This window comes from Elgaria multicarinata, chromosome 4, assembly GCF_023053635.1.
Source record: "Elgaria multicarinata webbii isolate HBS135686 ecotype San Diego chromosome 4, rElgMul1.1.pri, whole genome shotgun sequence".
Taxonomy (NCBI): Eukaryota; Metazoa; Chordata; class Lepidosauria; order Squamata; family Anguidae; genus Elgaria; species Elgaria multicarinata.
The window spans coordinates 38888418-38902386 of NC_086174.1; the positions used below are offsets into that span (position 1 = coordinate 38888418).

Sequence of the window (13969 nt, forward strand, 5' to 3'; positions counted from 1 at the left end):
AAGGTAGTCCTGAGGTGTCAATATATTTATTTCTCAGTGTTATCTAGGTTAAGAATAACTCTTTCAATGATTAGGGATATCCAGATTTTGTGAAATCCATCCTGTGTGTTTTGTGGATTGTGCAGTGCTGTTTGTTCCAGCATCCATTCACAGATGGATTCAATTTTTTTCCTGTTATGCAGAAAAATATGCAAATAAGTACGTACGAGAGTTCGCAACAATTTACATTACTATGTAACACTTATATTTACCCCCATTCCATTCAACTCCCCCCCCCCCCCAATATATTTTCCAGGACAGCATATGTCTCAGCAGAAACTTGTGTATTTTCCCATAAATAAATGGTGTAAATTTCGGGAAAGTTAAAAAAAGTTCCAAAAATCCACAGACTCTGTGCGGCTTGAGGAGCCAGTGCACAGCAGATTCCACAGGACAGATTCTTAGAAATCTGAACTCATTTTAGTCCATCTCAAGTTTCTCCAGCATCCCTAATTATCATATTATCTAATGTGCATACTGTTTAACTTTGTAGTATGTAGTATTTAAAAACTAACTTATAATTTTATCAGTAATTAAACATTCATCTTAAAATTTGGACTTATACCAACTTAAGAAATATTTTAGATATTTGAGAGAGCTTTACCATTGTTTGTTACTTTTGTAAAATACCAGATGCAGCTTCCACAGCTGAGAATTCAAAACTTTCTCACTATTTTGGGATATCTGCTGACAGTATATTTTTGAATTTTTCTAAACGAACAAGCACAATTTCCTCTTGCTTTAAATACTCATAGAAGAGAAAGGGCTTTTGCATTTCACACAACTTGAACCCATACACAAACTGGAATGCAGTTAAACCTCAATATTCACATTTTTCTGAAGTTTGCAATCAAGAATTGCACATCAAAATAAGGTGTATAGTGCAGAAATGGTGTGTACTACACAGAAGTACACACAAGAATGCTTTATCTAAGGTGAAACTGCCTGCAAAAGTGCAAAAAAAAAATTGAAAAATGCATACAACATGAATAGTCTTTGAGAAATGCACACAGAAATACGTACAAATTTCATAGGGACTTTAAAAAGAAAATTTGCAAACTGGGATGGAATGAATTTGAGAAATGAATGAAATCAAACCACAGATTAACCCATCCCTAATTTATTGCCCCTTTATTCTCATACCCAGGATTACTACATGAGGACCATCCCATTATACCTTGGTAAAAGCTTTTTTGCCTACTGCATGGGTTTATTCTGAAATATCCTTTCTCACACTGATCTAAGTGCCTGGAAGGATGAATGATCTTTGGTTAAAGATAGGCTAGAAAAACAGCTGCTCTATAATATGTTAGATAGAATTCAAAATGAATCACCAACTGCAGTGTACCAAATGGCAGGTAATGTGCTGTGTGGGGACTTACAGCTCAAGCCAATACGTGTTCTTAGAAACAAATGCCACTAAGTTCAATGGTGTTTACTACCAAGTAAGCACAAGCAGCTGTTTGGGTTTTCCTTCTTGTAAGTTGAGCTCTGCTTCCCCTACCCTTCACTCCTATAAATGGCATTTCTCTCTGGTTCTCAGGAAGGCTTTCAGCGTTTTAAAAACATTTTTCTTAGGTGCTTGGCATGCATATCCAGTTAAATGTTTATTCAGCATTTTCTTTTTTTAAAAAAACTGTATTTTCTATTTAGAATATATTTACAGGAAGAGGTGAGGGTAGTATGACTGTGCAAAGGATCAGTAGCCACTTGCAGCTAGCTGGGAAAGGAAGTGCCTTCATGACTCACACAAGTCATGAACCGCCCAGAGAGCTTCGGCTATTGGGCGGTATAAAAATGTAATAAATAAATAAATAAATAAATAAATAAATAAGAGCCAAACAGAACTCTGCATGGCTAGCTTCTGCTGAGAGGAAGAACTGGTTGCTCCTCAGCTTGAATCTCTGAAGATTGTAAGGCTTGCCAAAAATAGGTGAATGCAGATACAAAGTGGACTTACACCTCAAAACATATATACACCCTCTGAACAAACTAATTTTGAAGACAGGGATCTAAGGACCATACTATATGATATGCAAAATGCAATCACGTATTTCCAGCGATGAGGGTTTTCCAGACAATTTTGAATTGTAAAATTCTGCAAAAATTTCCCAGCTGATTTGCATAGGGTCATTTACAACCCACAGTTCACAAACCAAGAACAAATCATAGGTGTTCTTCAACCTTGAGTGTGGGTTATTGTGTTGTGTAAACCCAGACAATAGCATGTACTTAAAGAACAAAGGTATTGAAAACTGTGGACACTATGCCATATTTGTATTTTCTGACATACTTGCTAGGGATCATTACCTGAAAAACATTACAACTTTGAAACTGCCAAATTTACTTAATATTGTCTTTGAAATTGGCATACATTCATTGCTACTACTGAATTTATGAAACAGAAAAAAATCTGCAGCAAAGGAAACACTAGAAAAAATATTTATTTAAAACATTTCTTGGCCGCCTTTCAGGGCAGAGGTCCTCACAAGGCAGCTTACAACAATAACAAAATATTATGCTATATAAATAATAATAATAATAATAATAATAATAATAATAGCAATTAAAACAATAAAACAGCAGGAACAACAAAAGCAGCAATAACAGTATACATCATGGAAAGGCCATGGTATATTTACTTTCTGCTCCACATAATTCCACATTTAATGTATTCATTTTAAAAAATAAATAGCAATGTGGATCAGGACCATGGGATGTTGGAGAGGCAACTTCCCCCTTTCTGTGGTCTAATGGAAATTGACTTCCATAGCAGCTATTCCTCCAGGAGAGAAGTGCTTGGGGTGAATAGTAGAGGAAAGGGTTAAAAAAAAATCCTCCCCACATTCCAAATCAAATCATCTAGTTTGGCCCTGAGAGGTTAGTTGAATGTAGAACACTGATGAATGTATCAATCACAGAATGCAATGTTTCTACTTTGTAGCAGAGATCCCCTAAAAGAGGAGGGGGAGAGAAAAGCTGGCTCTTTCTCAAGAAAAACAATTTTACACAGACTGTAGTTGAAAGGCAAAGGAATGCAAGCAATTACACTACATGGTATGATTAGAGTTCCATTGTTATTCAAGCTTGAGAGGTCAGTTGAATTCAAATTACTGATGAATAAATCGCAGTTAAGCTGGTCCCATATCCACATTTTTCAAAAGACACTGAGAGAACATCCATGTTCTCTAATTTTGTTGTTAATTCTCCTTTGGAAGACAAATAAAAGCACTTCGTATTTTAAGCCACTGCCTCCATTAGTTAAAGCTGTGCCTTTCCAGGAGAAGACCATAATAACTGGCCAAATAATTTTTAACAAATCTTCTGATTAAAATAAATGACTCTGTTTTGAGTAACTGCACTGATGTTAAAAATTCTGAAGCCTTAGAATACTGAATGAATAATCAGCTGGATCTATTGTCTAGAAGTTTTTCATATATATTTTTTTTTTTGCTCAGCAGCACTTCTAGAAAACTCTCTTCACTATCAGAGAGGCAAGCTCTTGGTGACTGTCTAAAATTAATTACATCATAGACTGCCACATGTGCACTTCAGCTGTCAGAGTGGGTTCAATAAATTGTTTTTTGCATTTTTATCTGAATTGCTCAAAAACATGTATTTCACCCAGTACTGCTAGAAAGTAGTGACAGTTGGAATATATGTGACTACACAAACTTAAGGACAACAAAAAATAACCAAAAGTTGTATAAACTCTTAGCTCCATTTGAATTTAGACTGTTCTGGAAATGTTCGCCCACAAGCCTGGTTGATAAAAAACTATTTCACAACTAATGTCAGCGGACTGGTTTGCATGCATCATTGATCTATGGTAAGGGTTGTTGAGTTCTAGGTTGTTCTGATGTGTAAATACAGTTGCACTAACAAACCATGGTTGGTTGTTGGGTTGTAAACTTTTATTTGTTTGTAAACTCTTGTTCATTTAAAACATGTGTTGTCATTACATGCAAGTCCAGAACCATGGGTTGCTTTGCCAAGCTATAAGAGGGGACAGGGAAGAGTGGTAAAAAACAACAAAACCAACCCAGAGATTCAGAAAACAAGCCATGGTTTGTTCAATAATCATCTGCCAAACAAAAAGCCAGTTCACATGACATGGCTGTCTCATTGTGGGTTATTTAACAGAGCTGCAGTGTGTGCTGGCTGTCTGCAGTCACCATTTTAAATGCACAGCCCCTGATGTGTCATGCGAATTCATCATTGTGGGTTATTTGAGGGTTAAACAACTCTCACTTAACCATACTACTAATAAAGGGTTATGTGAAGGTTGTTTAATCGTTGAATAACCGATGATGGCCGGGTTTGTCTTGATCAGAGGTTGCATATTGAAAACGGTGAATGCATGCACCCAGTCATGTTTTGTCATGTGAATCAGGTCAAACCTTGGGTGGGCAACAAACCATGAGTTAAATAAACTAGCGAGGCGGGTGTACACTTGCAAGCATCAAAACAAAGAACACATGATGGAAAACGATCCCAGAAATATCTTTCTTAACCCCTAATAGCTCTACTAATTTTTGTAATCAAGTACAGGAAAAAGGAAAAAGACTCCACTTTGCTATAGTTTCTTACCTGTGGAACCAAACAATGAGTCTGAGCATTTTTATATAATTTTATTTGCTCTCTCCCCCCCACTCACCCCACATTTCATATTTTGGAAAGGGAAAAACTTAAGAATGGCCCTGCTGGGTCAAACCTAGGATTCATCTTGTTATCTTGCTTATACTAGGCAAGACTGGTGTATATAACTGGCAAGGCAGGTGTTACTTACAATAGGCAAGGAAGGTGTATAAAATCATACATAGTACCAGAAAGCCCCTCTAGAATGTTTTCCACAATTGAGGCACCACAACAGAGAAAGTCCTTTCCCTGGTTGCCACAATCTCAGAAGTTCAGATCTGGAAAGTGGGTAATCTGAAAAATGACCTCAGAAGATTATTGAAAGGCTTGGACTTGACATGTGTTTATGGGGTGATCCATACCCTGCTCCATATGGACTGTGCCACAAAGAGAACAATTAGTACAAAGCTTGAAACACTCAGATCTTATATCAAAACTGAAAGCTACATTATTTAGGAAGTATTCAGAAATCAAGGGCTTTTTATCAAATTTCTGTCTCATGAATTTGTTTTAGGTCTGGCCTTTCTTCCCTTCTCCAATATCCACTACCAATGACACTTAATCCAACTATAGGATAGATAGTAACTTTTAGATTTTGGACCACAACCTTTTGTATTACACATCAATTGTTTTTCCATTATAATATCCACACCAATCTATTATTAATGGATCATTGGCTATTATACACATTTCAGAAATCTTCTAACATTAAATGGAGTTAGAATTTAGAAACTGTTTATATAACAGCAGTGGCTGTTCTCTGTAAAACAAAGTTTTTCAATCATCTTGTCATTATTTGATTTGTAGAGATTCCAGAAAGATGGATACAAACTAAACAGTTGTCAGTGTAACTGAACAATGATGATTAGAGCAGTATTCAGATGTGTAGGGCCAGTTTTTCTTGCAGTCTTCTGGCACAGGTGCTTGGGTTTATATTTTCATCACTTCTCCTATTATCAAAGTGAATCTCCAATATGTGGACACACTAGGCAACCAAAAGGCATGAGGGAAAGTATGTAAGCGTACATAAAAGGCAAGGGTAAAAATCCTACATAGGGGGACACCCCACCCATCCCATACACATCGTAAATACAACTCTGGGAAGATGCTTGCACACCTGCATCTACCACTGAGGATAAAGGAAAGCATGCAGGCACTAGATGTGTGTGTGTGTGTGTGTGAGAGAGAGAGAGAGAGAGAGAGAGAGAGAGAATATTATATTGGCCAAGGTCCCTTTGGTACACTAAGCCCAACATTTTTTCTCTCCACCAACTATCAGCCCAAGGAGAGAAAAGAGGCTAAGTCCACACACCTACATCCAAAGCAACCATGAGGGAAGGGCAAAACTGGGCTCTAACCCAGGTACAAATCCCTCAACAACTGCTTTAGTAGCAAAGAAAAGCTAAGTCATCACTGCCTCTCCAAAGCAATAGCCATGGGGAGGGATCTCCCCCATTGATTTCATGAAGGGCCTTCAATATGTTACTGTCATTAGAGCTAAAACGTCTGCTTCTCATTTCTAAAACAAATATGGATTCAAGATCAGATAAAACTGTACTGTTTAGGTAAGATTCCTTAACAAACCTTAAAACTAAGCCAAAAGACCCACAGCACATTCTAACATAGTTCTGGAATATTATTCCAATTTATTCAACAAGAAATTCACAATGTGATTGGCAAATACAAATAAAACAAAATTACATATCAATTCAGTCAAAGTGCCTTAAGGTGCTTCCATACTAGTCTTTTATGGTGCCATCACCCTGCTTCATAAACAGAAGTTTACAGGGGTGTCCAGAGAACGATGGCTTCTACTTGTGGTCAATTTAATTTATACTCTAGACAAAGAAAATACCTTAATTCTATGTAAACGTTCATCCAAATAAGCAAAGAATCCAGAAATAATCAGGAAATGTTGTTCATTTATTCCACTTCCTGTTAACTTTGACTCCAATGGGGGGGGGACACTCAATAGGAACGGAAAACAGCAATAGTGATAGTGGGTAGTCTTACGTTTTACTTCTAAATTGAATAAGAACCCTACCCCATTTATACATCTTGTTATTGTTGGATTTCAGTTTACAAAAGATACTAAAATTTAAATTGAGTTATCAAAAAGTTTGTCAAATTCCTTTTCTGAATTAAAAAGCTGGTTTTTGGCACAATCCTATACACGTCCCTCAAAAGTAAGTTCCATTGAATTCAATGTGGCTTACTCCCAGATAACAGAGTACAGGATTGCAACCTTAGTTTGTTAATCTCATTTACAATTCAAGTATCTGTCACTGTACCTTCATAAAACAAGATTGACCATGGTGTAGAGCAGGGGCAGGCCTCCTGTGGGCTCCCAGATGTTTTGGCCTACAACTCCCATCACTCCTAGATTGTTAACTATAAGAACTATATTCAATTAGGTAACATATATGGTGCATCACATATGTATTACTCCTGATCCTTTAATCATGGCTGATCAACACCACCAACCAGAATACTCTAGAATCAGAATTTAACAACAGGATAAATATGCTGATACAACCTGCAAGTATGGTTAAAGCTGAAGGGAGAAGAAATTCATGCATGTGGGGGATGAACTGAAGGGAAGGAGTACACATTTGTAATCCCTTAAACACGACTAAGGGATTGAAAGTGTGATATTTTCAATGGTGTCAAAACTATTGCTCAATTTTAAAAAATTAAATAAAATTCCCTGAGATACACAATACTTTGTATACATTTTTAAAATACAATTCAACACTCTACTCATTGTCATATCATTCTATTAGTCTTTAAATTACTACATTCATTAAAAATTCCAGCTGATCCTATGTTGATCTGTTAATCATAGGCATATTTTAGTTGTTAGGAAGCCATTTATTATCCTTCTTAATGGTAGTTATGATCTATCAGCATGTTACTATATTCAACAAGAATCTGAATAACTCGCTTGAATAATATAGAAAGAGGTAAAACACAAACTGCTCTTCTGAAGACTAACAAAAAAGTATGAATAATTTTTTTGCTTAAGCAGTAAAATGTTGGTGTAACATTTTTGAGGTTACACAGAAAATTATGCAGGCAATAATCAAACACATTCAAGAACATTTCCAGACTATATTTTCTCTAGAGGGGGAAAAACAACACTAGTAGAGCAAAAAAATTCAACAGAACACTCTTTATCCACCAATGAAAGCTGCTTTCACAACTGACATCAACTAGACAGAAAATTCTACCTTCTTCCTGATCCTGCTATTTAACACTAAGCCTTGGCATATCATGATTTTAAAAATATCTATCTAAAACTGTTTAGAGTAAAAGCACATCTTGACTGTGTTAATAAGCACTAAAGCAAACAAATCTGAAATCTTTCCACAAATCAAACCTCTCCAAGTTGTTATTTATAATGTAGAAAGGAGAAATACTTTTTCAGGCAGAAATCAACTTCTTGTGAATAAAATCTTGTTTTCAAACAAGGAGAAGTTCCACAGAGGTAGCTGCATTGCAGCAACAAAATCTTGTGGTTCCTTAAAAGGCTAAACAACTGTGCTTTTGTGAACTATACAAAGTTTTAAGAACTTTTGGAAAAACTGATTTAACCCAGAATTACTATTGTTATTTTGACTTTTGTTTTCATGTTTAATCTTTCAAAGACAAAACAAGGAAAAACACTTACTAGCTGAACTGGAGATATTGCTCTGTGTTTGACAACCCAAACAGCACCACATCCAAGTGTTCTGGAAATAGGAGCTTAAAGTTCCCTTCAGAGACCTATTGAAATGCTGGTAAACTACCATTATTTTAATGAATAAGGATTACATTTCTCTTGAAATATTTGTAGATCCATACTGCAGTTTGACCTATGTATTCTTTAAGATGATTTCTCTTCAGAAGGTTCTTATTTCATTCCACCTGATAAGCTTACCAGCCACAAATTCTCGAAATGCTGCTTTGGTTCTTGCTGCAGTCTTTTCCCAAATATAATCAATTATTCATTCTATAATATGCATGAAGCTAACTGACTATACATAAACAGATTTGTTAACTCTTCGCTGTACAGAACAGAAATATCTTGTTTTGAATCACATACATCCTTAGGATTTATATAAGGCATATACTCCTTACTAATTCACTGTCACAACTTAAATAGTAACTTAAAATACAGATGTGATACTTCTGCTCTAACTACTGATAAATTAAAATAAAGTCAAACCATAAACCATTTACAAATTTGGAAACGGTTAGCAGCCTTACCAGAGTCTTGTGAATTTAACACTTCTAAGGCATGCATCATGGCACTTGCAAAGACATTGGCATCTTCTTTGCTGCCAAAGTTGAGTCCATATACTTGTCTAGCATCCCGCCACTGGTGAAAAGTCTGTGTTGCTTGATTGTACTTCAATCCTTTCGGAATGGCACAATTTATTACCACCTAAACAAATGAAAATGTATAGTTATGGCTCAAGTGCACTTTATGTTTCAATTTGTGGAGAGAAACACATTTTTTTCTTATTCCAAACGGATTAAGTAGATTTGCTCGCAATCCTGCTTAGAGGACCTGATACTTTGGAATGCATATCCTAATATCAACATAAATGTCATAATTTGATATTTGTGACATACACTATGGTTAGTTTTTCTGCTACTGCACACTGATACTTTTAATATTTTTATACAAAATTCTGAGCAGAAGAAATGGACAGCTGCAGACTACAATGGAATCTAAATAGCTACTTTAGAGCTGAGTAGAGATTTTTGACTGTTTTCTTTGAACTGAATGGGCAGTATCCAATACTGCCAGTATCCTTCCTCTCATTTTGTTGCATCAGTGGGGCCCATCAGTACCACAACAAGGAGTTAGCACTTCCTAAAGCAACTCCAGAAATGAGAAGAAATACTTGTTTCCAGTGTGGGACAGGGCAGAGGAGCTCCTTTTTGTGAACTCTGCTGAACTGCTCCATTCCACAGGCATACTGCTTAATATAAGACCACCAACCACTTTTGAAACAAAACACCCAACCTAAGAGCAGTGACATTAAGTGGAATTTTTTTCAGGTTTTTATTTTTTGGGAGAAAACTTTCTATTTTGTGAGTTCATTAGTAAAAATGAAAGTATGCCAATTGCAAATATAATAAGCAAGCTTGGCAGTTTCAAAATTGTAATTCATATTTTTCAGGTGATTATCCCTAGCAAGTATGTGACAGAAAACATACATGGCACTAAAAATGTATATGTCTCACTGTGAAATGGAACTAATAAGTAGTGAGAGCAAAATTGAAAGTGCCGTAACAACCTTAGCAGCAGAGAGTTGAACTCTGTTGAAATAGACAATGGTTGTCAAAATATCATGCACAGTTCTTTAGTTGCTAAAATTAGTGGGCCCACAGTTTAATACCTTTAGATTTTTCTCTTAAAATACAAACAAAGTAAGAAAGTATGTGCTACTGACTGGGGTCACACAATACAATAACCCACACTCAAGATTGTAATGTAAGGAAGTACATGGTATTGACTTTAAATTTTTACAAGTATTCCAACAAAAAATTCTACATATCTTAACATTAGGTCCCCAAGCTAGCTGGTGAATGGTGGGAGTAATAGCACTTTTTCTGTCTAAACATGCATAGGATTGCACCCGAAGTGTGCTTCAATGTTTTGCCTCAAACATTTCAGGACAAATACTTGTGGTATACTGGGCCAAAATTAATATGGGGTCATTTTCCAGCATTGTTGGTTAAACATGCTAAATTAGATCTCTTTAAGGCATCAGAAAATTTTCCAATGCAAACTAAAAATGTTCCAATGTAAATGACACTATGCAAATTAACTTAATTTTCATTTGAAAATGTTCCTATGCAAACTGTTTTTTTCCTATGCAAATGAACCTACTTTGCATTGGAAAATTTTCCAGAAAACCCACATTACTGCCAAGGATGTAGCCTGGTAGAATTCCAAGTACAGAAGTTTGTGCAGGAACTGGCTCTATTTTTAGCCCGGTTGAAAATATGTATACGAAAGTCTTCTTCTCCCCTTCCACAACAGTAATTAATTAAAATTTCAATAATTTAAGTACATCAGGTTAGTCTTACAACATTTTTTGTAAACTTTTTGCCTATACTGTAAAGAAACCAAACTCACTGTTCCAAAACTGAAGTTTATCCTTCCAAATTATTATCTCTTTACTTATATGCCACCTTTAAGAACAAAGCCCTCCTGAAACAGCTTTAAAAAGTAATAAAATCATAAAAGTATATGGTATAAGAGGCCAGTTCACATGGTCCTCAATTTAGCAGTACCAAACATAGAGAAGGACAAGATAATTTGCCTACATGACACAATAGTACATACATAGTTACTCATTTGCATACTCTTGGTTCCTATAATCATTTCACCACTTGTAAGTGAAAGATAAGTATTGTATACACATACTGCCTAATTTTTTGTTGTTTATTCATTCAGTCGTTTCCGACTCTTCGTGACTTCATGGACCAGCACACGCCACGCAGGAGTCACATGACAGCCTATAACTCATAACTATAGCAAGAACCACATGAACTGGCTCTTACTTTCACAAAGATGTGAAAACTAATGACCAAGCCTACAAAAAATACAAAGACAACTTACTAAATGCTTCAGATCGAACTGTTTACCAGACAATTTTATATCCTGTTATGTTCCTGACATTTTACTGCTTTTAATGTAATGAATATCAATATCATCTTTATTTATTTTTATCAAAGAAGATGAAGTTACATTTTCAGCTAGAACTCAGAATTTGATACTTTACTTTTTTTAGATGTATACAAGAGATCTTCTAAGTCTGACCACAAACATATGAATCACACAGATATACTAAGAGACATATTTGGCTGAGGGTACACTTGATGGCAAACCAGTTTAGCTCTGTGTAATTGGTAAAGTGACCCTCAGTCATGAATCTGACATACCGAATCTAATTACATTTCAGCCTATATAATACTTTACTTCAATTATCTGGGTTCCACAAATCCTGCTTCTTCAAGAGATAAATACATAGACATAGCCTGATACTAGTTCAAGGTTATGACCACTAGTGGAACACTTGTAGACAGATCATGAAGAAATCCCCACATTGTGATGACAGTTCCTAGTTATTTTATTAGTGCAGTTTGTAAAAATGTTTCAAACAGAATCCTTTTTCTTCTACAACTAAACCTGTAACAAGAAGCCTACAGCCAAGGAACTGCTAGCTTGTTCCAGTCAATAACTGAAATTCAGGTCCCACACTCACGCACCACTCATCAGACCCTATAGTAAAGGAGACTGATATGACAGTGCTCTTGGCGTTACGGTGAAAATAGTTAGCAAGCACCAAACAGGAAAAATGTAATGTAGACACCATGATTCCTTCCTCCACCAGAGGAAGAGACCCTTTGGATATAAGGGGTATTTTGTGAACCGCCCAGAGAGCTTCGGCTATTGGGCGGTATAAAAATGTAATAAATAAAAATAAAATAAATAAATAAAAAATAACTAGGGATGTTGGAGAAATCCGTTTGGATGAGTTTTGCTAGGCTGGCCACCCTGCCCACCAGAATTTGTTTGGGTTGCAACAAGTTCATGGATTTTCCAGGAATTTTGCACATTTATTTGGCGGTGGTGGTGAGTTTCTGCAATTTGCACAAATTTCTGAGTAATGTGCGCAAATTACAGCCAAATTTGAACAAGTTAGGGACAGTTTTGTGCAAATTTGGCCATAATTTACACAATTGCCCAGAAATTTTCATAAATTGTAAAACTTTCAAATAATGCGCAAAAAAAATCCTGGTGTTTGAGAAACAGCCCACACTTGGCTCATGTGTTGTACACATCGCAAAACTCCACTGAGACAAAAAAGAACCGTTTTTCCCAGCAACAGACATCCCTAGATATAACCCTTTAAAAAGACCATTTTAATTGCTTTAGTTAGAGAACTCTCTCACCTGATGATCCTGAATCTTCCTCCCAACTACTCTAAATGTATTGTTGCCTGTATGATGATATATATGAACTCTGCTAAATCCAGTAGATCCACCAGCTGGTACCCACTTCTTATTGGCATCATCATAGACCATTACGGCAGCTCGTGCTTGGCAGATGCTCTGCTCACTGTTAAAACAAGGAAAAACAAATGGTTAGAATGGGGGAACACACTGATTTAAATGTTTTACATTAAAATAAACATCATTCCAAGACAAAGGCAACATTGTAGTACTCATCCCCACTTCATAAGTTCACATTTGATTTCATTAGAAGAGTCAAACACTGTTCTCAGATCCACAATTATGGAACGATCACTGGATCAATTGGATCTTAGTTCATAATGGGCCTGAGAATAAGGCCTCAGATGCCAATCTCAAGGCTTGAGCAGATTCTTGTGAACATAGGTAGGTCCCGATAAAACATGGTCCGAAACCATTTACGACTGTAAAGGTTATGCTCGGCACTTTTGACTGAGCCAGGAATCTTACTGGCAACCAGGGGGAAATTATATAAAATAGGTGCAATGTGTCAATTCCACAATGCCCCAGTAAAGCCTGGAAGCCACATTCTGAGCCAACTGCAGTTTCCAAACTGTCTTAAAAAGCAGCCCCTATACATTACAGTAAGCTATAGGGCTGTGCAAGATTTGGCCTCAGTTTTGGAATTCTGAGGCTTCGGTGGCCCTTTTACAGACAAGACGCCATGTTGTGCACCGCCCTTGCATCCAGTGAAGAAAAGTCCTACAACTCCCAGCATATGATGCCAGGGAGGGAGGGATTTCCTTGGGTCTGGGAGCAACAGGTGCTTCTAGCTTCACCACTGCTGATCCCAGTGGTTTGCCCACCCAGCTGTGTGAACAGGGCTATGGGAGACCTGCATAGCTCACCACAGGGTGGCAAGGCCACAAGCCTCCTGTTAGATATCACAAAAGGCCTTTTCACACAAAAATTCTGCATATGTGGGTTGTGGGTGGGAGTGCACATGCACACACACGTGGGAGGATCACACCTGATCGATGTACCCCTGATCTTCATCCATTTAGTTGAACCTCTGATCACAATCTGCAAAGTTATCGCAGAATTTATGACTGGGTTTAGACAACATGATAACCAACGGTGGGTTAAATAGTCAACGGTTATCTGTCGTGACTTTTTCACACCACGGTTGGTTATTCGGCTGAAATAACAAACACTAACAACCAATGGTGTGCAGAGTTGATTGTTTGAACAACGGTTGGTTATCATGTCTTGTGTCGGGCACCGTTGACTATTTCGTCGTACACAGTTCGTTATTTTC

At 36.7% G+C, this 13969-nt stretch overlaps 1 protein-coding gene across 3 annotated transcripts in view; it reads right to left on the bottom strand.

Annotated features, from left to right (window-relative positions):
- Positions 1-13969, bottom strand: part of ENAH (ENAH actin regulator) — a 103944-nt gene that overhangs the window by 40339 nt on the left and 49636 nt on the right. For all 3 annotated transcript variants that reach the window (XM_063124123.1, XM_063124126.1, XM_063124125.1), the window contains exons 2-3: positions 12634-12799; positions 8926-9103 (exon numbers count right to left, since the gene is read on the bottom strand). In XM_063124123.1, the coding sequence (XP_062980193.1) occupies positions 8926-9103; positions 12634-12799 (344 nt within the window). The remainder of the gene's footprint in view (positions 1-8925; positions 9104-12633; positions 12800-13969) is intronic.